This window comes from Herpailurus yagouaroundi, unplaced genomic scaffold, assembly GCF_014898765.1.
Source record: "Herpailurus yagouaroundi ecotype Mexico unplaced genomic scaffold, PumYag 140, whole genome shotgun sequence".
NCBI lineage: Eukaryota > Metazoa > Chordata > Mammalia > Carnivora > Felidae > Herpailurus > Herpailurus yagouaroundi.
Window position 1 is genome coordinate 10,711,183 of NW_024412395.1, and position 25,087 is coordinate 10,736,269.

The following is a 25,087-nucleotide window of genomic DNA, read 5'->3' on the forward strand; positions in this document are numbered from 1 at the left end:
AAGTGTCCCCCCAGGCTGCTCCCCTCCCTCACCTCCTGCTTCCCCTGAACCAGGAGCCCCGGGACACTGGGACACTCCCAGGAAGGCTGGGTGGCTGGGCTGGGATTGATATCCCCACATATACCTGCTTTCGGGGAAAAGGGGACTATGCACACTGCAAAAACTTACTGGTTTTTACCTGTGGTTTTTATTATTTAAGTGACTTCTAAATCTAGCTTGCTTTGTGCATACGCTGTTTGCAATCATTTAAAAAAAATTTCTTTTTAAATATTTATTTTTGAGAGAGTGAGACAGAGTGTGAGTGGGGCAGGGGCAGAGAGAGAGGGAGACACAGAATCTGAGGCAGGCTCCAGGCCTCTGAGCTGTCAGCACAGAGCCCGACGTGGGGCTCGAACTCACAGTCCGAGAGATGATGACCTGAGCCGAAGTCAGATGCTTAACTGACTGAACCACCCGGATGCCCCTGTTTGCAATCATTTCCAAAGACCTAACTGAAAGAAAGGTACTCTGATCACCACACTAACATGAGAAACAAGAGAACTGTATTATTGTCACCAGGGGGTAAGCTGTGCAGCTCTGATGTGCACGTATCTGGGAGCTGACTGTGGATCTTATCTTCAAAATACAGATTTTGTGGGGGAGACACCAGACATTCACATGACTAAAAATAAAATAAAATAAAATAAGCACCTTAAAGAAGGGAATGGCAAATAGGTTGGTAGCCAGGAGAGAGAGGAGGGTGATGTATTATACGTTTATCAAGACTCTACTTATTTCCAATGTGCATTTTGGAATTCACTATCATTGATCATCTCCCGAGGAAAAGCCCATCATCCTGCTATAATGCCTACTCCCTCTGCTCCCTCCACACCCCCCTCCAGCTCTCTCTCATTCGCCTTTCTGCCACCTGCCTTGGGCCTCCAGGTGTTCCTTGCCGCTGGGTCACCTGCCAGGATTCGGCTGCCAGATGAAATCTCCCGGACACAACAGAATAGGGTCTCTGCAACAGTCCCCCTGCACTGGGGCTCAGGGTCCTGGTGGGTGTTGTTAAGGGTGTGACGGCTCCTTTCCTGCTCTACTCGGGCACCTTTGTGGACACTCACTACTCTCCGCGGGCCTCTCTCCAGCCCCTGTTCACGGCTGTCTCTGCTTCCTGGACCAGAGAAGCCTCTTCTTCTGGGATTGCTCTTTGCTCTCCGTGTACAAACACGCCCGAGTCTGCCAACTCAGAAACCAACCTCCTAGACACCTCATCCCCCTCTAATGGTCCAGGCCCTGACTCCTCGCCCCTGCTCATCTCAACTTTTCAAGAAACCATCTACTCGCTTCCATACATTCTTCGGGCAATTGCAATTTGGCTTTTTTACCTCCGCATGTCTCCCAGGATTGCCGTCGCTAAGGCAAACAAAGGCCTCCGAATGGCCAAACGCCATGGGTTCTTCTCAGGCCCTGCCATCCTGGATCTCTCCCCCATCGGTTCTCTCAGCGTTGTCCGTTTCTCCTGACCTCCCTGACCACTTCCCTTCTGTCTTCTCCATCGTCCGCTGCTCTTCCCTCAAATCAGGAGCTTCTCTAGATGTCCAGTCTTGAGTTACCAGCTTCTCGCACCACTCACTTTCCCCAGGTCACCGGGCTCCTCTGTGGTCTAGTGGCTCCCTCTCTGCTGAGGACTTGTTCCTTCAGCCGCCACCTGGATGCCCTCCAGTCCCCCCAACAACATGCCCCAAACTGAAATGTTCATCTTCCCCCTTCTTTGGTGTTTGGGATCTCATTTAAAATCGCCAGCAAGCATCGAGCTGGACACCTAGGAATCACCCTATCTTCTCCCTTTCTTTACCTTTTAATTACTGCAGTTGGTACATTTTTAAATCATCCCTTCATGTTTCTCTGCCCCTTCTGGACTGTGCCCTTCTCGAGGGCAGGTAAAGTGGCTTATTCTCCAGCAGAATCTTACAGACAGTGAGCATTCACTAAGCACACTTGCCACGCGAACGCACAGTTGGGTTGGCCCGTCCACCAAATGCTGGCAATTCCAGCCCTAACGGTCACATTGACCTGGTCGTGCCATGTCTGTATCACCTTCATCTCTAAAACAGTTAGAGGGGTGCCTGGGTGGCGCAGTTGGTTGAGCGTCCGACTTTGACTCGGGTCATGGTCTCGTGGTTTGTGAGTTCGAGCCCCGCGTCGGGTTCTGTGCTGACAGCTCAGAGCCTGGAGCTTGCTTCTGATTCTGTGTCGCCTCCTCTCTCTCTGCCCCTCCCATGCTCATGCTCTCTCAATAATAAATAAATGTTAAAAAAAAATACAAAAAATACAAAAAATACGTTAGAAATTATCATCAAAAAAATAAATAAATAAGGGACACCTGGGTGGCTCAGTTGGTTAAACGCTGGACTTCGGCTCAGGTCATGATCTCACCGTTCATGGCTTTGAGCCCCACATCAGGCTCTGTGCTGACAGCTCAGAGCCTAGAGCCTGCTTCAGATTCTATGTCTCCCTCTCTCTCTGCCCCTCCCCTGCTCACGCTCTGTCTCTCTCTCTCTCTCTCAAAAATAAATAAACATACAAAAAAATTCTTTAAAGAAAACATCACCCACTGTAGGGTGGACAGAAAACTTGGTATTTTGTTTTGAAAATCACATATGGAGAAACTGATCTACTCATCAACCTAAATTTAAATGCCAATCTAATATGTGCCTCCTTCAATGCTAAGATTTACTACTGCAATGATTTTACATTCTTTTGTCTATCTCATGAAAAATAAAGAAAAGTAAGATAAATTTATTCAGATACTTGACTTAGACTCTAATCAAGAAGAAAACGGAGGAAGAGAAATGTATTCTATACGAGAAAAATATTCCTATCTGACAACATACCTATTTTTCCGCAGTCCCTCCTACCCAATGCTGCCACTGTGTGCGTCTCTGACTGTGGGAAGCACACACTCCCGGGCTGAAATATATGTGTTATGGCTGAATTATGTCCCCAAAAGTCATATGTTGCAATCTTAACCCCTAGTCACATCAGAATATGAATGTATTGGGAGATACAGTCTTTGAAGATGTAATCAAGTTAAAATGAGGTCATGGCGTGGGCCCTACTCCAGTGTGACTGGTGTCCTTTATAAGAGGAAATCTGGACACAGAAACTATGAAGTCACAGGGAAAAGACGATCATCTACAAGCCAACGAGAGGGGATCATTCCCTCATGTCCCTTACAAGGAGCCAACCTTGCCAACACCTTGATCTTGGGCTTTCAGAACGGCCAGAAAAATACATTTCCGTTGATCACACCACCCACTCTGTGGTACTTGGCTATGGCAGCCCCGGCAGGCCAACAGGACATGTGGTGATTCTGCAAGTCTTACCACCAAAGTCCGAGCCCCCGAGACAGGAGGTGCAAGTGAAGCCCTATCTCCTCTGGCCCGTGTGTGTCCTGTGCTTTGGCCACTACAGGCCTGTCCCCAGTGTCCCCTGCACCTGTCCTCAGGGAACAACATCTCTCATGCCATGACAAACCCAGGGGTGTGATCCAGCCCCACCATTCCCGTCTCCACCCCCCGCTCCCTGAATCCACAGGTGCCGCCTTGGCGACCCAGCCGTGGCTCCCTCCTCTCAACCGGTTTCCTGCTCTCTGCTTAGCCCCCTTGAGCATCTCTGACTTGGACCTTTTGTCTGGCTCTGGCATGGCTCCTGGCCACTGTCTTTGTGTCCCTCTTACTTTCATGCTCTGCAGAATACAGGACAGATGCACCTAATGTCCAGAATTCCAACCTGAATTTGAGGCGTTTCCCTCCCTCTGAATTGAATGCCTTTGTCCTCTCTATTGCTTTTCAAAATCATACCGTGTCTTCCAGGAAGCTTTTCAATTAAATGAGTTCTCTCATCTCTCTGGCTTCGAAATCCCCACAATACTTAGTAGAGGTCTCTTGTGACACTTACGGCCGGCCTTGATTTATGGTTAACAATGAACTTGTCATCAGCTTCCTCCCCCCAACTTTAAGTTTTCTTTCTCCTGATGTGGCATCTTGCATATAGCCGGAATTCGACCTATCGAGTGCAATCAGCGACATCAAACTAACAGTGATTCTGACCTTGTATTTGGCGTTTTCTCTTTGCCGCTCTTCAATAAGGTCTTTTTTAAATTTTAAAGACACATGATCTTTACCAAGGTGCACCTGCCTGGGGAGAAAAAAAACAACAACAAAAAAACCAGCTTCCAGAACCGATCAGAATACCATGGTCGGCTTGGGGATGGAATGTCTTAGCTATACTCTACAACGGAAGAGGAGTGCTGAGACATTGGAGCAGGGCCATGGCGGGGCAGACACCGTGGAGACTAGAGCAACACAGCTGAGATGAAGAATGCGTTCTAGGGGCGCCTGGGTGGCGCAGTCGGTTAAGCGTCCGACTTCAGCCAGGTCACGATCTCGCGGTCCGTGAGTTTGAGCCCCGCGTCAGGCTCTGGGCTGATGGCTCAGAGCCTGGAGCCTGTTTACGATTCTGTGTCTCCCTCTCTCTCTGCCCCTCCCCCATTCACTCTCTGTCTCTCTCTGTCCCAAAAATAAATAAACGTTGGAAAAAAAAAAAAAAAAAAAAAGAATGCGTTCTACAAAATGACGCTTCTCTTCTAGCAACACATGCTGGATCTTTATAAATAAATGAAACAAAAATCCGGACGCTCAACATCTCTAGTCATGAGGGAAATGGAAATCAGGACCACAGCGACTGGTGTACTGGTACGTCACACCCACGAAGATGTCAGTGACGATGATGACAGCAGCAACAAAGCAGGCTCTGCCAAGGATGTGGGCCAACTGGAACCTTAGTTACACCGCTGACAGGAACGTTCAGTGGGGCAGCCACTGCGGAAAACGGTGTGGCGGTGGCACAAAAAGTTGAACATCGAGTTCCACTCCTAGGCATGTACCCAAGAGGACTGAAAAGATGCGCTCACACAAAAACTTGTGTGTGAATGTTCACAGCAGCGTTATTCACGACGGCCAAAAAATGAAGACCACCCAATGCCCATCAACCAAGAAACGGATAAACAAAACACCGCATGGCCATACAACGGCATAGTACGCAGCCATGAAAAGCAACAAAGCCCCGATAGATGCTATGATGCAGATGAACCCTTAAACCGTGTTAAATGAAAGAAGCCAGTTACAAAAGGCCATATGGGTGTGTATGATTCCATTTATTTATTTATTTATTTTTAATTTTTTTTTTTCAACGTTTATTTATTTTTGGGACAGAGAGAGACAGAGCATGAATGGGGGAGGGGCAGAGAGAGAGGGAGACACAGAATCAGAAACAGGCTCCAGGCTCTGAGCCATCAGCCCAGAGCCTGACGCGGGGCTCGAACTCACACACCGCGAGATCGTGACCTGGCTGAAGTCGGACGCTTAACCGACTGCGCCACCCAGGCGCCCCCCATTTATTTTTTTTAAATGTTTCTTTATTTTTGACAGGGAGAGAGTGTGAGCTGGGGAGGGGCAGAGAAAGAGAGAGAAAGACAGGGAGACACAGAATCCGGGCTCTGACCTGTCAGCACAGAGCCCATCACAGGGCTCGAACTCATGAACCGTGAGATCACGACCTGAGCCAAAGGTGGGTGCTTAAACAACTGAGCCACCCAGGCGCCCCTGTATGATTCCATTTAAATGAAATGTCCAGGGGCGCCTGGGTGGCTCAGTCAGTTAAGCATCCGACTTTGGCTCAGGTCATGATCTTGCAGTCCGTGAGATCGAGCCCTGCATCAGGCTCTTTGCTGACAGCTCGGAGCCTGGAGCCTGTTTCAGATTCTGTGTCTCCCTCTCCCTGACCCTCCCCCGTTCATGCTTTGTCTCTCTCTGTCTCAAAAATAAATAAACGTTAAAAAAAATTTTTTTTAAAATAAAAAATAAATGAAATGTCTGGAATAGGCGAATCTACAGAGATATAATAGTGGTCACCAAGTGCTGGAGGAGGGGAGAGAGGACTGGGGAGCGACTGCCTAATGGGTATGGGGTTTCTGGAGTGATGCAAATATTCTGGAGTCGAGTAATGGTGATGGCTGCACAGCCCCGTGAATACACGAAAAACTTCTGCATTGTACACTTGAAAATGGCTAAGATGGTGAACTTTGCATTTGGTGAATTTTACCACAGTTTAGAAAACTCTGATATGGAGTGTATTGACTGTGGAGGCTGGCACATGTTCAAAAATAAATAGCGGCTCGATGAGAAGGAGAGTGAAGAGACCTAGAAGCTAAATACATATTGTATGATCTTTGGATGCTGGATTCTTCCTCTCCAAAAACAAACAAAAAAGCCAGATAGAAAGGATATTATTGAGACAACCGGGTAAATCTGCATATAGGCTGGAGATGATAATATTACGGTATCAATGTCAGCGTTCTTGGAAGTGATTATGGTAATGTTGGAGAATGTCCTTGTTCTTAGGAACTACACGCTCAAGTCCCTAAGAGTGAAGCCTCATGACATCTGCAACTTACTTTCCAATGGTTCAAAGAAAGACGCATGTGAAGCGTGTGTATGTGGAGAGGGAGGAGTAGATATGGTGTAATGTCAGCAACCGGTGACATGTCAAGTGTCAAGTGTGAAGAACCCATGTCAAGTGTCTATGGGTGTTACTGGCAGGTTTATTTTTAAAAAATTTTTTTTTTCAACGTTTATTTATTTTTGGGACAGAGAGAGACAGAGCATGAACGGGGGAAGGGCAGAGAGAGAGGGAGACACAGAATCGGAAACAGGCTCCAGGCTGTGAGCCATCAGCCCAGAGCCCGACGCGGGGCTCGAACTCACGCACCGCGAGATCGTGACCTGGCTGAAGTCGGACGCTTAACCGACTGCGCCACCCAGGCACCCCATGTTACTGGCAGGTTTAAAAAGCTTTCAACAAAAACAGCCGGGGGAAAACATTAAGTGAAGAACACAGCATACAAAACTGAATTTAGGATGTGACTTCAGGTATGCTGCGAAGAAGCACGGAAGGAAGGAAATACACCAGGGCTAACGGTGGTCGTTAGCACATTATAGAGATTTTTTTTCCCCTTCTCTACACTTAAAAAATATATATTTTTCAGGTTTTCGGCAATGACAACATGATCATTTCGTATAATAGGGAAAGAGTATTTTAAAAAATGATCTGAAGGTACTTAGCGTTCTTCCCATTTAACGGAGGCCAGCCCGTGGATACAGACTGCCGCGGAAGCAGAGGTGCTTCCGTGAGAAACTAAGGGTGGTCCTCTGTGCAAGCAGAGGGGCCGCAGGGGGCATCTGTGAGGGCCCTGGGGCTCAGCGCACCTTCCTTCTGTCCAGGAAGTGTGGAGGTGGGGCGTGGACGAGGCGGCCTCTCAAAGACTCTAACAGTGTCTTTTTTAGCTCAATTCAAGAGTTCCTAAAGTTTACGTTAGTGGAGTCTGTGCACACAGATGCATCTGATATGAACTTGTAACAAATTGTGGAAAGGGCTCTATTTTGACTGCCGGAGCACAAGACAGAAGTCTCACAGCTGAGTTTTAGAACCCCACCCCCCCAGGGCCTCTCCTAACCCCTAGCCCGCACTGCTGGGCTCCCCGCAAGGCCCCTGGGGCACACTGCCCAGGGCACAGGAGGCTAATGCTGGGGCAAGAGTTGGGGCACCTGCGGAGAGAGAGATGGGACGCTGGCAGCAGTGGCCAGAGGGAGCAGGGTCCTGGTTCTGCCACTGTCTGGTCACACTGAGGCAAGAACGTGTTTGCTCGCAATCATTTAGTCCTAATGGAAACGTCGGAGGGCCAGTGGAGGAGAGGGAATAATCAAACTTCTAAAAGGGCACAAAAAGCTGTTACATTTCATCATGTCTCATGTATAAAAAGCCATTACTAAAAAAAAAAAAAAAAAAAAAAAAGCCATTACTAAAAACACTGTATTTTCATTTGATATAAATAATTGCTCAATATTTACCACTTAAGGTGATTTTCCATCTCTTCATAAGTGTCCTGTCTGACTTTCTGTTCAAACAGTGCTTCCTTCATCTGTCTTGTTTTTGAAATCTCATTGCCTTGGTCCAAAACTGAGGGCAGAAGCAAACGATGATTATACCAGAGTCAAATCAGAATCATCTGCTAAGACAAAAACACATTTCTTTCTTTTTTTTTTTTAATTTTTTTTAATGTTTATTTATTTTTCAGACAGAGAGAGACAGAGCATGAACGGGGGAGGGTCAGAGAAAGAGGGATACACAGAATCGGAAGCAGGCTCCAGGCTCTGAGCTGTCAGCACAGAGCCCGACGCGGGGCTCAAACTCACGGACCGTGAGATCATGACCTGAGCCGAAGTCGGACGCTTAACCGACTGAGCCACCCAGGCGCCCCCAAAAACACATTTCTAATGGCAAAACACAACAGCAATCTCAGCTTCTTTGCTGCTGTTCATTAACAGTAAATGTGGCAAGCAGTGGGGTGCCTGGGTGGCTCAGTCGGTTGAGCATCCGACTTCGGCTCAGGTCAGGATCTCGAGGTTCATGAGTTCGAGCCCTGCGTCAGGCTCTGGGCTGACAGCTCGGAGCCTGGAGCCTGCCTCGGATTCTGTGTCTCCCTCTCTCTCTGCCCCTCCCCCACTCTCACTTTGTCTCACTCTGTCTCTTAAAAATAAATAAATGTAAAAATAAAATTAAAAAAAATTTGTTTTTAAATGCGACAAGCAATAATTCTTTCCTGTTCCGCCAGGGGCTGATTTATAATGAATCGACCAGTTACCTTCTCTTAATTCTTTAATCTTCAATTTCCCTGGTTCTTGGTTTAAAACAGTTGCCACAGCAAACGGATTTGATAAATCCACTGGAAATCTCAAGTCGTGATATTCAATTTCCTGAGACCAAATCAGGAAGGAAAAGTCACTTATCTTGCTTCTCTATCATTCCTTCCAGCGTGTTGAGTGTAATGCGCACGTTACCTTAATCTTTGGAGGCTTTATTTTTGGTGGCAGGCGGTGAAAATTTATGTGTGTCATTGCCTTTTCTGGAGGAACATCCACTCTCTTAGAAAGAGCATTTAATCTTTCAAATTCTTCTAATCTATAGTTTAAAACAGGTATTAAATTAGTATATGATCCAACAATGCAAGGTTCCTATTTTTTTTTTATTTTTTTTTAACGTTTATTTATTTTTGAGACAGAGAGAGACAGAGCATGAACGGGGGAGGGGCAGAGAGAGGGAGACACAGAATCTGAAACAGGCTCCAGGCTCTGAGCTGTCAGCACAGAGCCCGACGCAGGCCTCGAACTCATGGACCGTGAGATCGTGACCTGAGCCGAAGTCGGACGCTTAACCGACTGAGCCACCCAGGCACCCCAAGGTTCCTATTTTTTAAAGGATTTTTTTAGGTAATCACTACACCCAATGTAGGGGCTCAGATTTACAACCCTGAGATCAGGAGTCACATGCTCTACTGACTGAGTCAGCCAGGTGCCCCACAAGCTTTCTATTTTTAATGTTCCTGTTGGTAATACCATGGCTTTTGGTCAATTAATGACTATATCTGCACTGAAAATAAATTTATGTGCTAAAACAGTGGTCTACTAGGACGCCTGGCTGGCTCAGTCGGTAGGGCACGGAACTCTTGATCTCAGGGTCGGGAGTTCAAGCCCCACGTTGGGTGTGAAGCCTACTGAAAGAAAGGAAGAAAGAAAGAAAGAAAGAAAGAAAGAAAGAAAGCAAGCTTTATATTAAAAAAAAGTAAAACAGTGGTCTACTAAAATAAATGCAATATCAGTATACCAGCGTATAATCATATGTGTCAAAACGGTCTACCAATGGGTGCTTTTCTTTACCTTCTCGAAGAATATAACAAGAGGACAATGTGACACACTGAAAAATGCTCTCACAGTCTAGTGTGATTCATTTCTAGGCTGTTGGTTTTCAACAGCTAAATCTACTACATTAAAAAAAAAATCTTATACTGATTTATCTTCCTAGTAAAAGAATGATTATGGCCACTGTTTACAGTAAGTTTTTTTTTTTTTTTTAGAAAGATAAAGTGCACTTGTACACACACACACACACACACATGTGTACGTGAGGGGGAGGGGCAGAGGGTGGGAGAGAGAAAAGAATCTCAAGCAAGCTCCACGCTCCGCTTGGAGCCCAACGTGGGGCTTGATCCCAGGACCCTGGGATCATGACCTGAGCCAAAATCGAGAGTCAGATTCTCAATCAACTGAGTCACCCAGGCACTGCCAGGAAGATCTTTTAAAAAGCAACTCGGACTAATATTTGAGATCTTTTCTGCAACTGAAAACTGTCTTGGACATATGTAGGTATAGGCAGTGCTATTACCGTGCCTACAGAAGCTACCGGACTTATTTATTACGAGATGTAGTAGAACTGCGTCACGTTCAATACTGTGAGGCATTTCTTCAAGCTATAATATGTGAACACTAGTTTTGCAAAATGACTTATGTTCATGATATTACAGAAAAAGGAATACCCTAACGTTTACTCATTCTTAATTTTTTTTAATGTTTATTTTTTTGAAAGAGAGAGATGGAGCACGAGCGGGGGGGGGGGGAGTGGGTGCAGAGAGCGAGGGAGACACGGAATCTGAAGCAGGCTCCAGGCTCTGAGCTGTCAGCACAGAGCCCGACGCGGGGCTCGAACCCACGAACTGTGAGATTATGACCTGAGCCGAAGTTGGACGCTTAACGGACGGAGCCACCCAGGCACCCCTAATGTTTATTCACTCTGACAATCACAATACACATGCTGAACCCCTACCCCCACTGCACAACATGGGACACACCAGCAATCTCAAACTTAACATTGCCTGCATAAGAGTATCTTGAAAGGTCGATAGCCTGAGAGAACATGCCCTTTGGCAAGACACACACTGACTGATGGGCTGCGACGTGCAGGGCAGAGGCAGTGGGTCAGGGGGCGAGCTGTGGCCCAGTGTCCACATCTCATCAGAGCGTTGACACCACCTCTGCTATAAATATTGGGGAACATTTTTGTTTCCACATCTTTGAAGGCGTGGAAAAACAGTCTCCTCACGCAATCTAACGGCTGACGATGGAAACAAAGGGGTCGAAGAAAATGGTAAATTTTAACAGGGAGTTACTCGGGGAACTTGAGGAATTCCATCATACACCATATTCTGCAATGACAAAAACCAAACAAGACCCAGCAACCTATGAATCTTTCAGAGAACACTGAGGCCAGGATAATTTTCTTCCTTCATGGTGGAATTTATATGTTCTAGTACTATCTACAGTCTGGGGAGATACGTAGGTCTTGAGGCACAGTCCTTGAAAACATCAAGAGTGTACTAAATGAGACATTAAATTCCAGCTGGGTGACCAAAACATAGTAGTTTAAAAACAGGGTATGTCTGCATTTGCATGGTGCTTCTACCATACAACGCCCTCGTATATTTAAGAACATGTCTTGGGGGGGGGCTCAGTCCGTTAAGCGTCCAACTTCGGCTCAGGTCACGATCTTGCGGTCCGGGAGCTTGAGCCCCGCGTCGGGCTCTGTGCTGACAGCTCAGAGCCTGGAGCCTGTTTCGGATTCTGTGTCTCCCTCTCTCTCTGACCCTCTCCCTGTTCATGCTCTGTCTCTCTCTGTCTCAAAAATAAATAAACGTTAAAAAAAAATTAAAAAAAAAAAAAGAACACGTCTTGGGAAGCAACAATCCACTCAAGTGAGGTCTTTAAGAAAGCCATTTGTACATCACAGCATACGACATGAGCCAGCAAATAGCATTTTGTGTGGCCAGTTACCTAATACCAGAAAAATTACTACGGTCTTTCCCTCATATCCAATGCGACTCGTTCATTGCCAGGATGATTTTATTTCTACTGTGGTTACTTGCGGGATTCGGGTTCAGCAGGCCACGCTAACATCCTACAGTTGATTTAGTCTGCTTTGAATTTTTAGGAAGAAAGTCATGACATAAATATAGAATCATGGAGTTCGTTCATATTTTGATATGGGGGTGTTACTCTACTTTCAATATGCTTAATGATGTCAACGTGGGATGTGTATCTCTATGTGAAAAGGAAACTCCAGATATTTCTTTATCCTTTTCAAAACATCTGTAAGGATTTTCCTTACGCTGTGACAAGTTTTCCTTTAGCTTTTATACAAATCACGCATATTAGGAAAAATGTGTAACTTTAATCAGATATATTGGGATATAAAAATACACGCTCACAGTCAAATAGAAATAGAAGTTCAGAAAAAATTTGTTACAAAGTAAAACTGAATCTCATTTCACACCTTTACTCTGTGAATGCTGATGAGTTAAAAAAAAAAACAAACCTCCCATGTGGCACATTTTCATGTTTGCCTTATGTTGAAGTCACTTGTTATACCTGACTTCTTTTAGCTCCTCTGCTGTGAGTGTCTCCAGAGTGTAGACTGTGTCCCATAGGGCTTTGCAATGGACACTGCGCACAGTAGGCACTCAACTAATTATAACATCATATTGAGGCACCTGGGTGGCTCAGTCGGTGTCCAACTTTGGCTCAGGTCATGATTTCACAGTTCATGAGTTCAAGCCCCACGTCGGGCTCTGTGCTGACAGCTTAGAGCTGGAGCCTGTTTTGGATTCCGTGTCTCCCTTTCTCTCTGTCCCTCCTCCTCCTTGTGACCCTCCCCCACTTGTGTTCTTTTTCTCTCTCAAAAATAAATAAACATTAAGAAAAATGATGTCATGTTGAAAATTTGAAAATAGTTATGCTGTTCCTGTCTTATGATTTACATTTAAAATAGAGTGTAGGGGGGCGCCTGGGTGGCTCAGTCGGTTAAAGCGTCCGACTTCAGCTCAGGTCATGATCTCGCGGTCCGTGAGTTCGAGCCCCGCGTCAGGCCCTGGGCTGATGGCTCAGAGCCTGGAGCCTGCTTCCGATTCTGTGTCTCCCTCTCTCTCTGCCCCTGCCCCGTTCATGCTCTGTCTCTCTCCGTCTCAAAAATAAATAAAAAAAAGAAACGTTAAAAAAAAAATTTAAAATAGAGTGTAGGGGCACCTGGGTGGCTCAGTCAGTTAAACATCTGACTTTGGCTCAGGTCACAGCTCGCAGTGTGGGAGTTCAAGCCCTGCATCGGGCTCTACACTCATACCTCAAAGCCTACTTGGGATTCTCTCTCAATCCCTCCCTCTCTGTCCCTCCCCCACCTCTCTCTCTCTCTCAATAAATAAACTTAAAAAAAAATAAAAAATAAAATAGAGTGTAATAGATACATACGATCATGTATGTAATGTGTAATGTACATACATGAAATACATGAATAAGGTCAAAACTCAACCAGCCCAGCAGTAGTAATCAGTAAAAGCAAGTATCCCTCAAACCACCTTTTCTTGGTCATCTCTTCCCCTCTCAGTAGGAACAACTACCGCTACAAGCCTAGAGCTATTCTGTGCATTATTATTTATTTTTTCAGTTTTTTTTCAACGTTTATTTATTTTTGGGACAGAGAGAGACAGAGCATGAATGGGGGAGGGGCAGAGAGAGAGGGAGACACAGAATCGGAAACAGGCTCCAGGCTCTGAGCCATCAGCCCAGAGCCCGATGTGGGGCTCGAACTCACGGACCGCGAGATCGTGACCTGAGCCGAAGTCGGACACTTAACCGACTGAGCCACCCAGGCGCCCCATATTTTAAAGAGTATTTTATGAAAGCTCATCATCTTACGTACAGTTGTAATGGCATTCTGCTACAAGAAAGAAAGAATGGGAAGAAATGGCGACTTAGGAATTACTTTAAACAAATTTTAGGAAGAAACAAAAGACATTCCAAAGCAGCCATACGGTAAAGCCACGTTGGGACAGCATGTTCCGGTGAAGACACATTCGTATGGTTGAGAGTTGAACTGTGAGATCCATAGCTGCATTTTTATTTGTGCAATCCCATAGTGAAATGGTGTGAACTTCACGGTCACATTCATCTTCCCGTTAGCCGGGATTAGTCCTGAGGGGAAAGAAAAGACACGATTCTTTCTTGTCTTGCGAAGTCCAGTCAAAGAGGCTGATACACACACAAACATGTTCTTCCCATGGTAAGTACAAGTATTTCCATGCTCTTTTCATTAAATCCATGTGAATCGACTTCTACATGTTTACACTGATCTTATTTACCCACTGCTATGTTAATCCTTCATAATAATTGACTGTCACTTATATAGATATATGTCCATCAGCATTAGCGAGTCAGACGTGAACTCCCAGAACTATCATCTTTAAGCCAATTACCACTTGTCGATGTTAATGCTGTAAGCAACAAAGAATAGCTAGGAACACGCATAAAAGTTTCTGTCCAGGTAATTCAGTTTCCTGCATTTTGGTGTAATTGGATTTTCTCCTTCCAAATCTTTGGGATGGACTACTGCTCTCTCTCTGAAGTCAAATATCCCAGCTTACCTTATTTTTCTTTTCTATCTCTGATGCCAAAAGGGCTTAGTAAGTGCTCAATAACAGGGAAAGGGAAAGAAAAGGGAGAAAGAAAAGGAGGAAGAGAGGGAGGAAGGATCAATGTAGTAGATACAAGAAGGGTTAATGTTCTCTCTGATTTCCACTGAAGGCTCTTTGGTTTGCCTTCTAGATGATTCCTTATGCCCTCATGTGTCTGGTCTTTGCACTATCCCTGCAGAGGCCTTATACTTTCCCTCTGAATTGCTTGGCATACCCTCCTTCTCATCTATGCCGTCCTCTCAATCTTGTCCCGCTGTCTTCCTTGTTCTCTATGCACAACCACATGGACTTTTTATGTGCCTATCCAGGCATTCACTAAGCATTTACTGTGTTCCAGGCAACGTTTTAGGCACCCGAGAAACAGCAATAAACAAAACAAAGTCCCAGATTTCACAGACTTTACATTCTAGCTGGGGACTGAAAGCAAACAAACAAATAGATGAATATAAAATATAAAGTCATGTTACGAATACCAGCAAGAAAAGTAAAGCAACGTATGGGGGAAGCAAGTGAAATGAAATGCTCCATTTGAGACATAATGAACAGGAGGCTTCTCTAGTGAGGAGATGATGCAGCTGAGACCTGAAAGAAGGTCATACACATTGGGCTCCTGCTGCCTCAGGGCCTTGGCACGTGCTATTCCCTTTCTCTAGATCTTCTTTTAGTTTTTGGTTTTTTGTTTTTGTTTTTTTTACAGAGAGCAAGTAGGAGAAGGGGGAAGAGGGAGAGAGAATCTTAAGCAGACTCCACGCTCAGCACAGAGCCCAACATGGGGCTCGATCCCACAACCCTGGGATCAATTTTGACCTGAGCCAAAATCGAGAGTTGGATGCTCAACCGACTGAGCCACCCAGGTGCCCCCTCTTTAACTTTTTTAATCCTACTCTCTGAAATGACCTCTTTTTGCCATCTGCCTTCTCCTAGACTCAAACATAGTTTTACAAAAGTAGGAACTTGCTCATTGCTGTGTTCCCAGCTCAATAAATACTAGTTGAGTGAGTGAATGAACCAAGTTTCATTCACTCACTCAACCTCTGTATCCAGTGAAACTCCTCCTGACTCCTCATCCCTAGGAGCCTTCACTCCCTTAAACTTGTATCAGCCCAAGGGCCACCCGAACTGTTGCCTGCTCAAGTTTACAGCTCTCCCCCTGGACTGCACACCCCTAAGGCTGGCAGCAGGCCCCAAATCTCATTTACCATCCCAGACCCTTAGCTCAGTGCTTCAGAAATAGGTATGGGTCAACTTCCTGAGAGCAGAAGTCTAAACCTTTAAATGACATCCACTAGTGACCCAAGAACTCCCTGCAGGGCAGAGTGAATCAGCAGAAGAGCTCGGTTCTATAGGCCAACCTAGGATCAGCTGAATACAAACCCATGTGCTACAGGTCCATACCTTGACCACCCACCCGGTCAGAAAATAAAACATCATCTGACCCGAAGTTCACTGGGGGGCTTTAGACTGCTTCTGCTCCGGCTCATTAACTTAAAATAATAAGAACAAGCTCTGGAGCAAGGATTAATGTTTGCCTTGACCCGGCTGATTTATTTTTAAGTGCTCCCGGCCTACACCTAATACATAAAACACACTGGAGGCGTAACCTGGGCAACCAGAGTGGACAATGCTTTTTCCATTAACGGGGACATGAGTTAGCACAGCTCCGTTAACGGAACTTGGTTGCGGCTGATTGTCAAATGTTAACAGCTCTTAAAGGTGTGCTTAGCAGTCCGGGCTTACTGCTTGGCAAAAACTAATGGTGGGAGGAAGGAGAGCAAGTTTCATATTTTAACAGTAAGAAACACCCCCCCCCCAATTACTACTTTATTTTAAAAAGCCCAAACCAAGATTTTATAGGTTCCGTCCACTCTGGGGGCAATTTCAGATCACTGCCCTTAGATCAGCAGGGATAATGTTAAATTGCAGGGCAGTGAGGGTGTAGGGCAGAGAGAGAGAGGAGAGAAAAACTGAGAAATGAACTAGAGGCTAAGAAAATCCTAGTCTATCAGTAAAATGGCTATAACGAAGAAAACGTAGCAACACTAAAAAATACTATAATGATTCATGAAGTGACCAGAAAATACCACTGGATCTTTGCCTTGATTTTTGTTTTTTTATATATTTTTGAGAGAGATAGAGAGTGCGAGCAGGGGACGGGCAGAGAGAGAGGGGAACAGAGGATCCAAAACAGGCTCTATGCTGACAGCAGCAAGCTTGAAGCAGGACGCGAATTCACAAAACTATGACCTGAGCCGAAGTCTGATGCTCAACTGACTGAGCCACCCAGGCGCCCTGGCCTTGATTATAATTATGTAAAGTATGCATAAACATGGCCAGCCACCCACAGGAGATTTGTTAGGGTGGTTAGGCCCAGGATGGGGATCATTTTTTATTTTTATTTATTTATTATTTTGGGGGGGGATCATTTTTTAAACATTTCTTCTTTCACGTCCATATAGTGTCATTACAATATTGTTATCCTTTTTAAGTAACTTTTTACTTCAAATTCTCAGAAAGCACAGATCATCCTCCCTAAATTATCACAAAGCCCTCATGCTTGAAGTGTTAGTAAGTATTGGTTTTAATCTTCCAGGATTTAGGGTTTTACGAGCTGTGTGATGTGGGGTAAATTTCTTTATCTGCCTAAGCTTCGGGTAGGGATTTAATAGCATATAGTTTAAAAACTGTCCACGAACAAGCCGTTGACAAATTCGGTGTTTTGGATTCACTGGATTACAGAAGGGAGGGCTTCGAGACTCACCACCATGAACCACATGCCGTCCACAGGGACACTCACAGATCACTGCCACTGCCCAGGGTGTGTGGACAACAGAGACCCTGGCTCACTGGGCCCCATACGAGCTCTGTGACTTGGCTTGTTATGTTACCCGAGGCTCAATTTTCTCAGCTGTAGGATGAGACAAGGTTTAAAGGAGAAAACAGTGCATAAAGTCTGGGATAATGCTTACTTAGGAGGCAGTGTGTGTCCTATAAATGTGTCCTTCCCAACATTTGTGCCAAATATAATGAGTAATGACTTATTCTGTATTATATTATCGTTAAAATGTCGGGAGGAGGGGGCCCCTGGCTGGCTCAGTCGGTGGAGTGTGCGACTCTTGATGTCGGGGTTATGAGTTCCAGCCCCACCATGGGCATGGAGACTATTTTTGTTGTTGTTAAAGTTAAAAAAAAAAAACCCAAGATGTCAAGAAGAGGAAGTATTTTTTGGAAAAACTTACACAGTTGATTGTGGAACAACATGAGGGGGAAGAGCACTCACCCCCTGTGAAGTTGAACACCTACATACAACTTTTTTTTTAAGTTTATTTATTTTGAGAGAGACAGAGACAGCGCGAGTGGGGGAGGGGCAGAGAGAGGGAGACAGAGGATCCCAGGCAGACTCCGTACCTTCAATGAAGAGCCCAATGAGGGGCTCAAATCCACAAAACCGTGAGATCACGACTCCAGCCGAAGCCAAGGGTCAGACGCTTAACCGACTGAGCCGCCCAGGCGCCCCTCTTACATATAATTCTTAACACCCCCAAAACATAATGACTCATAGCCTACTGTTGACCAGAAGCCTTACCAATAACATAAACAATTAACACATATTTATAAGTTCTATGCGTTTCATCTTATCTATTTTTTAATTAATTAATTTTTAAATTTTTAAATTTACATCCAAGTTAGTGAGCATATAGTGCAACAAGGGTTTCAGGAGTAGATTCCTTAATGCCCTTTCCCCATTTAGCCCATCCCCTCCTCCCAAGTTCTATGTATTTTATACTGTATTCTTACCATAAAGCAAGTTAGAAAAAAGAAAATGTTATGGAGAAAATCATAAGGAAGAGAAAATATATTTACAGTTGTGCTGTACTTACTGGAAAAAAAGTGGAAAAAAGTCCACTGGAAGTGGACTCAGACAGTTAAAATCGGTGTTGTTTAAGGGACAACTGTACCTGTACCTAAAAAAGGAAGAGGCAACAGCCTCACGGTGCCAAGCCACTGGGATGGGTTTCCGAAAGCACCGGGTCTTTCTTTTTGCTTTCTTTTTCTTTTTGCTGCCAAACTCAGGCTATTCTACAGGTCATGAGACAAGGACTGGGCTGCCCCTGGGAAGGTCTACTTAAAAAAAATTTTTTTTACATTTATTTTATTTTTGAGAGGCAGAGAGAGTCAGAGCACAAGTGGGGGAGGGGCAGAGAGAGAAGGAGACACAGAATCCGAAGCAGGCTCCAGGCTCCGAGCTGTCAGCACAGAGCCAGACGCGGGGCTCGAACCCACACACCGTGAGATCATGACCTGAGCCGAAGTCGGATGCTCAACCGACTGAGCCATCCAGGTGCCCCTGGGAAGGTCTACTTTAAATTTTAGGCCTGTGGACTTTCTGTAAAGGGGTGAAATATGAGCCCTGAGGCTTTCAGTTATCAGTTCGTTTCTAAGCTTCCTGGGAAGAGCCAACGCTTGCTCAGCCGCAGCAGGTGCAGGACAGATGCTAACAGCCAATTATCCCCGATCTTCCTTTAATCTTTCATTCTCTTCTCCCTCCAGCAAGCCTTTGTGACGGAAACTAGAAATAATCAGTAAAGTGAGAGTTTGGGGGGATCTTCCTTTTCCTCCCTGTCTACCAAGTACCCAAAATGCAGGCCTTGGGAGCAGGATCAGAACAGCTTGGGGACCCTACCTGTGCTGATGGGAAGGTGAGGGGCAGTCTGAGCAGGAGGATGCTGGGGAGAGGCAAGCCAGGCCACCAATTCATTTTCTGTCAAGCCTGTAACCTGCTGGCAGGGAGCAGTGAGTGTAGCACACATATGTTACATGGCCACCGTCCTGGGCGCTGTCCAGCACGCAAAGACAGCTCCGGGGAGGCCAGAGAGACTGTATGGGAATGCTTATAGCTGAACTCAAGAGCTGCACGAAGCATCAAGCACAGCGCCTGCACTCCCCATCGCTCACGGGGACACAGGGAGCCACCCCCTGAGCACGCCCCCAGTTCACTGACGCCTCAGCAAAGCCCAACTGTGCCACCACCCACCCTTCGCCATTTTCACAGCCAGCAGCCATCCAGGCCAACCTGGCTTCCTTCCTTCCTTTTTTTTTTTTTTTTTTTAAATATGGAATGCTTCACGAATTTGCATGCCATCCTTGTGCAGGGGCCATGCTGATCTTCCCTGTGTGGTTCCCAGAGGCGAGCCCTGGGCTTCCTTCCTGAGGACAACCTGCTCCCTACTTGTGCTACTCCAACCCACTCTCCCCTCAGGAGCGTCATGAGGCCCCACCTCCTGCTGAGAGCCCTCCACTGGACTGCCTCCCAGCTCAGAACCAAACCCTAACTCCTACCATCCTCAGCTCCCCGGGGCCTCTCCAACCTGGTCTCCCCTTGGGCACATCCTCCAGACATGCTGGGCTTCCAACCTTATAGCGATGGTGGCTCCTGTGCTTAAAGCCTGCTTCCCCAGTTCCTGACCACCGACGAAAGCAGTCACCTGGTCACATCCCCTTATTTTGTTTTTCTTCACAACCACTTCCACCCCCTGGACAATGTCCTCCTTATGTGCCTGTGTCTCTCCCCTGAACTGGGACATCAGAGAGGGAAGCAGGACTGTCTTGTTCCCTGGGGCAGCCCAGGGCTTATCAGTACCTGATGCACAAGTACTGAGTGCTTAGTTCTGGAACAAATGCAAATGGGGGGCCACAGGGCAGGAAGCAAACCCAGCAGCAGGAGGAACCGAGCCCAGCAGCATTTCCGGAACAAGATGGTGAAGCGAAGCTATTCTAACTAGAACACCCTGCTGGAAAACTCACCAAAACTCCAAGAAGCAAATGCATAAAATGGAAGAGAAGGAAAGTCTTCCATTAAACAATCCCAAAGCCTGAAAAGCAGCACGCTTACCAAATACAGTAACACCCCCAAAACTTGTTCTGTGAGCGTTCCACAAGAGGAGCAAACATTTCTAATAAATTTCAACTTGACAAACGAGCCACGTCTTGCAACGCGAGTAGTGTGTGATGCCGAATGTCACGTGACCACAACTGAGCCCACGGTTCTAGAAACTCGCTTTGACACACGAGTGCTTTGGAAGACATGCATGTTCCTGGAATGAATTATGCTAGCAAACCAAGGTTTTACTAGTGTAAAGTAAGGTATGGGAGTGTGCGGGGGGGTTGGGAGGGCAACAAATTTCCCCGAGGATAAGGGGAATGGCCCCGAAAAAAAAAAAAACAAAACACTCACTAGTCTTTGATTAAAGAGATAAAACGTGGTATGTGGCTGGGCCCTGGAGAAGCAGGGATCAGGACAGAAGAGACGTGACCTCAGCATCCTAGAATAGTGGGGGAGGCAGCTGAAGAAGTAACTACATTGCCCTGACATTTCAATGGCCTTAGACCTGGGACCGGGAGGCTGGAGGTGACATGACAGGGACAGAGCAGAGCAAGTGACCACAGAATGACAGCACACAGCACAGAGGACGCACCCTGCCCTCGTGAGCCTGAGGCAGTGATGGGAGATGTCCTCCCAGGATGCCTGAGCCCACAGACTGTGGGCCAGACCCTGGTTCCAATCCCAGCTCTACCCTTGGGCAACTTACCTAAACACTCCATGCCTCGGATTCCTCATCTGCAAAGCGGACATAATAATAGCATCCAGTCATAAGTGTCGTTGGGAGTATTAAGTGAGCGGTGTTGAGGTGCTGGGGTGGCTCAGTTGGTTAAGCCTCTGACTCTTGGTTTCAGCTCAGGTCATGATCTACCTCAAGGTCATGAGATCAAGCCCCACATCCAGCTCCATGCTGACAGCACAGAGCCTGCTTAGGATTCTCTCTCTCTCCCTCTCACTGTCCCTTCCTCCACTCGTGCGTGCACTTGCGTGCATTCTCTCTCTCTCAAAATAAGTATTTGTTAAAAATGAGCAGCACTGATGTCTGGCACGTGGTAAGCACCGTATAAGCATCAGCTGCAATTGTTATTATTATCACCGCCATCATTTCTTTCCCCACGTTATCCTTCTGCTGGCAGCAGGCCCTACTCAACGCTGAGTAAAATGCTGAGTGGAACCAACATTTTGTGTTATGCACAAAAACTGAAAATTCAAAAATTAATCCACTTTGGAGGAGGAAGGGAACATAAGCAAAAGCCGGTGAAGAACACACATGCAAGGAAGGGAGAAACACAGGGAGAGCCGTGGCAGGGAGGAAGGAGGAATCCGTACAGAATTAGATTATTTTCAAGAAGATAACAGAAAGCAGGGGCAAAGGGGAGCCAACCCATACACATAATTTATATGCCTGAGGGAAAGAACAAAGCAAATAGAAGATTAACGTATCCAGTTTTAATAGTTGAAAAATTTCCTAAAACAGAGGCGTCTGGGCGGCTCAGTCACTTAAGAATCCGACTTTGGCTCAGGTCATGATCTCACAGTTCATGGGTTTGAGCCCCATGTTGGGTTCTGTGCTGACAGCTTGAAGCCTGGAGCCTGCTTCGGATTGTGTTCTCCCTCTCTCTCTGTCTCTCCCCTGCTCGCGCTCTCTCTCTCAAAAATGAATAAAAATTTAAAAAAAAAGAAAAGAAAAAAAAAAAAAAGAAAAATGTCCTAAAATAATGAAAGTTCTTTCTCTCCAGACCAAAAGGACATGCGATGTTCAAGGAAAACAAATGATACGGAGCAACACCAACACATATCTTGGCAAATTACTTAACCTCAAGGTTGAAACAAAAACAAAAAGAAAAAGAATTCTAAGGGCATCCAGAATTCACCTTGGGTGGGTAAAGATTCCGACCAGCCTCTGAATTCCTAGCAAGTTCGAAGCAAAAGGCAATCGAGCAACGTCTACAAAGTTCTGAGGTGACCAAAGCTGTACACCAAGACTTTTAGACCCAGTCAAGTTGTCCTTCAAGATGACAGGCTGCAGGGACGTTGTCAAACACGCAGGCACTCTCGGTATGTTGACTCCAGGAAACTTTGGTTAACAAGCCGCTGGATTACACAGTCCAGACAAGCCAGGAGAAAGGACGGACATGAAGAACTTAGAGTGGAGAAAACATGGAACAAGAATGGAGGGGACACCCTGGTTCCATTTAAATAGAAACTAAGCAACTGTGGCATTTATGGTCACAAGGCAGAATGCAAAGGCTGTAAACCCAGATAAGGAAAGATAATATCACAGAACAGGAAGCCATAAGGAGCAGGGGGGGTGGGGGGGGGAGACAGTTATGGATGCTACTTCCCCTTTCTGCACCACCAAGACTCTAGCTGAACTTGAAGCATGCAGCTGAAGGAAGCAGTGGCTCTGACCTCTTAATCTCTCTTTTTTTTTAATTATTTTAATGTTCCTTTATTATTTTGAGAGAGAGACAGAGTGTGAGACACGGAGGGGCAGAGAGAGGGAGACACAGAATCCCAAGATGGCTCCAGGCTCTGAGCTGTCAGCACAGAGCCCGACGCGGGGCTCCAACCCACAAACTGTGAGATCATGACCTGAGCCAAAGTCGCATGCTTAACCGACTGAGCCACCCAGGTGACCTTTCATAATCTCGTTTCTTAATTTTTAGCAGTAAATTTTAGGAATATCACGTTTGTTTTTTTAATTTTTTTTTCAACGTTTATTTATTTTTGGGACAGAGAGAGACAGAGCATGAACGGGGAAGGGGCAGAGAGAGAGGGAGACACAGAATCGGAAACAGGCTCCAGGCTCTGAGCCATCAGCCCAGAGCCCGACGCGGGGCTGGAACTCACGGACCACGAGATTGTGACCTGGCTGAAGTCAGACGCTTAACCGACTGCGCCACCCAGGCGCCCCTCGTTTTTAAAGTTTTTATTTATTTAATTTGAAAGAGAGAGGGAGAGAGAGCACATGAGTGGGGGAGGGAAAGAGAGAAGGAGCAGAGAATCCCAAGCAGGCTCCACACTGTCAGTGCAGAGTCTGATGCAGGGCTCGATCCCACGAGCCATGAGATTATGACCTGAGTCAAAATCCAAGAGTCAGATGCTTAACTGACTGAACCACCCAGTCAGGGTATAAGGTACCCTTAGGAGTATCACTTATATCAAGGAAGTTCATTAATTCCTTTGGCTTCACCTGTTGTTGTGTTTTTTTTTTAATCAATATCAAGTAATGAAACATATTTTCATAACAAACATGTTTCATTTTTATAAAGCCATTTCTTAAAGAAATACTTACGTTTGCTCATCCCACTATCTCCCACACTTATTTACACCCAGAACTTTTCTTGTTTCCCTCTGTTGTTGCTGTTGTCTGGTTTTGGGCAAGTCGCCTTTCCCATACCAGCCCCTTGGGACCCCCAGAAGGGCCTGTTCTGTAAGCAAAGCTGGCGTTCCCTTCCAGTCTCCCGGAAGACAGGCTTTTCCAGCAGGATAAAGGGTTGGGTCATGCTATCCTTGGCCTCTCCCTGGACCTCCCTGGGACTGGCACTTCTGCATGGGCAGTAGGGGTACAGAGTTTGGTCAAAGCACAGGAGTTGGTCTCTGGGCGAAGTCCACTGAATGGTGTTGGTCAACTGAGCTCAAACCAGCTCAGACTGACATGCCACCAAATGATCATCTTGAGCAAGAGATACCTAAGGACCCTGAAGGCAAGGAGAATACACAAGGCCTGGTTGAGAGCTATTATTGATCTCCCTAACTTTTCTCTCACAAAAGAGAACGTTCCTAAACTCTTAGTCCTGTGATACAATTCTATTTGGCTTTCTCTCCTATTTCAAGGATCCTGTATTGTTACTCTTCCAGCTTAAGGGAGGGGTTGAGAGCTCGGGGTCTGGAGTCAGACAGACCTTGCTGCCTTGGGCGAGACATCTGGCCTCCCCGAGTCTGGGTGTGGTTGGCTGTAAAAAGGTGATGCTAAGAGTTCTCACCGGGTTGTAGAATGGAATGTAGTAGAGCATCCAGTGTGCTTAGGACAGCGCCTGTCACGTGCTTAACAATTAGCAAATGGAAGCGATTATTAACGTTACGCCAGCTACTCTATGTACAACCACTGTCATCCATCAAGGAGATACCAACCGCCAGGTAAAATGTAGCATTGCTACAACGTGGCAGAACGGCCTCAGGGCTGTGCATAAAGAATTGCTACCTGCCTGTCCAGCTTTTCCTGCTTCCATTAGTTACTGCTATAAATTAGTTACATATATCCTTAAATAAGGGGCTTTGGGAACTCATTTGCATTTGATATATTACCTGTCCGCAGTTGTTCTCACTTCCTCACCCTTAAGTCTGGTGCTCTAGAAAGTCATAGAAACGTTTGACCTCTTGACTTTACTTCCCATAAGTGTTCTATTCTGACCTGGCATATGGGCCCTGGCTTTTCTCCAGTTTGCTGACCTGAACGGTAATCAGAAGCATTTGGCTGGTGTATCTCACTCACTTCTATCACTTGCCAAAGATATATCTGTGTGTCTCCATTTCGCTATGTAGCCATATAATAAGCATTATTTTCTGGGTTCACGATGGACCTAACTACCAATAAGAAACATTTTATGGGAGCCTCCTTTGTGTGCTGAAGATCCAAAGGTCTTACCATCCTCCTGACAATCCTGATCTGTCCCCTACTCAGTCTGTGCTGGGATTGGGGGTCTTCTGTCTCACCCACCAACAGGTGTATAGTGAGGTGGGGAGAAGCA

General features: G+C 46.0%; 1 protein-coding gene and 1 pseudogene across 9 annotated transcripts in view; both read right to left on the reverse strand.

Annotated features, from left to right (window-relative positions):
- The window catches only part of CFAP221 (cilia and flagella associated protein 221), a 107,617-nt gene that overhangs the window by 40,604 nt on the left and 41,926 nt on the right, over positions 1 to 25,087 (reverse strand). For 8 of the 9 annotated variants that reach the window (XM_040474848.1, XM_040474850.1, XM_040474846.1 and 5 more), the window contains 5 exons: positions 13,796 to 13,955; positions 8,943 to 9,063; positions 8,747 to 8,858; positions 7,953 to 8,061; positions 4,095 to 4,182 (listed from right to left, as the gene is read on the reverse strand). In XM_040474848.1, the coding sequence (XP_040330782.1) occupies positions 4,095 to 4,182; positions 7,953 to 8,061; positions 8,747 to 8,858; positions 8,943 to 9,063; positions 13,796 to 13,955 (590 nt within the window). The remainder of the gene's footprint in view (positions 1 to 4,094; positions 4,183 to 7,952; positions 8,062 to 8,746; positions 8,859 to 8,942; positions 9,064 to 13,795; positions 13,956 to 25,087) is intronic. The other variant, XM_040474849.1, reaches the window with a different exon arrangement.
- Positions 19,561 to 19,654, reverse strand: LOC121031142 (uncharacterized; annotated as a pseudogene).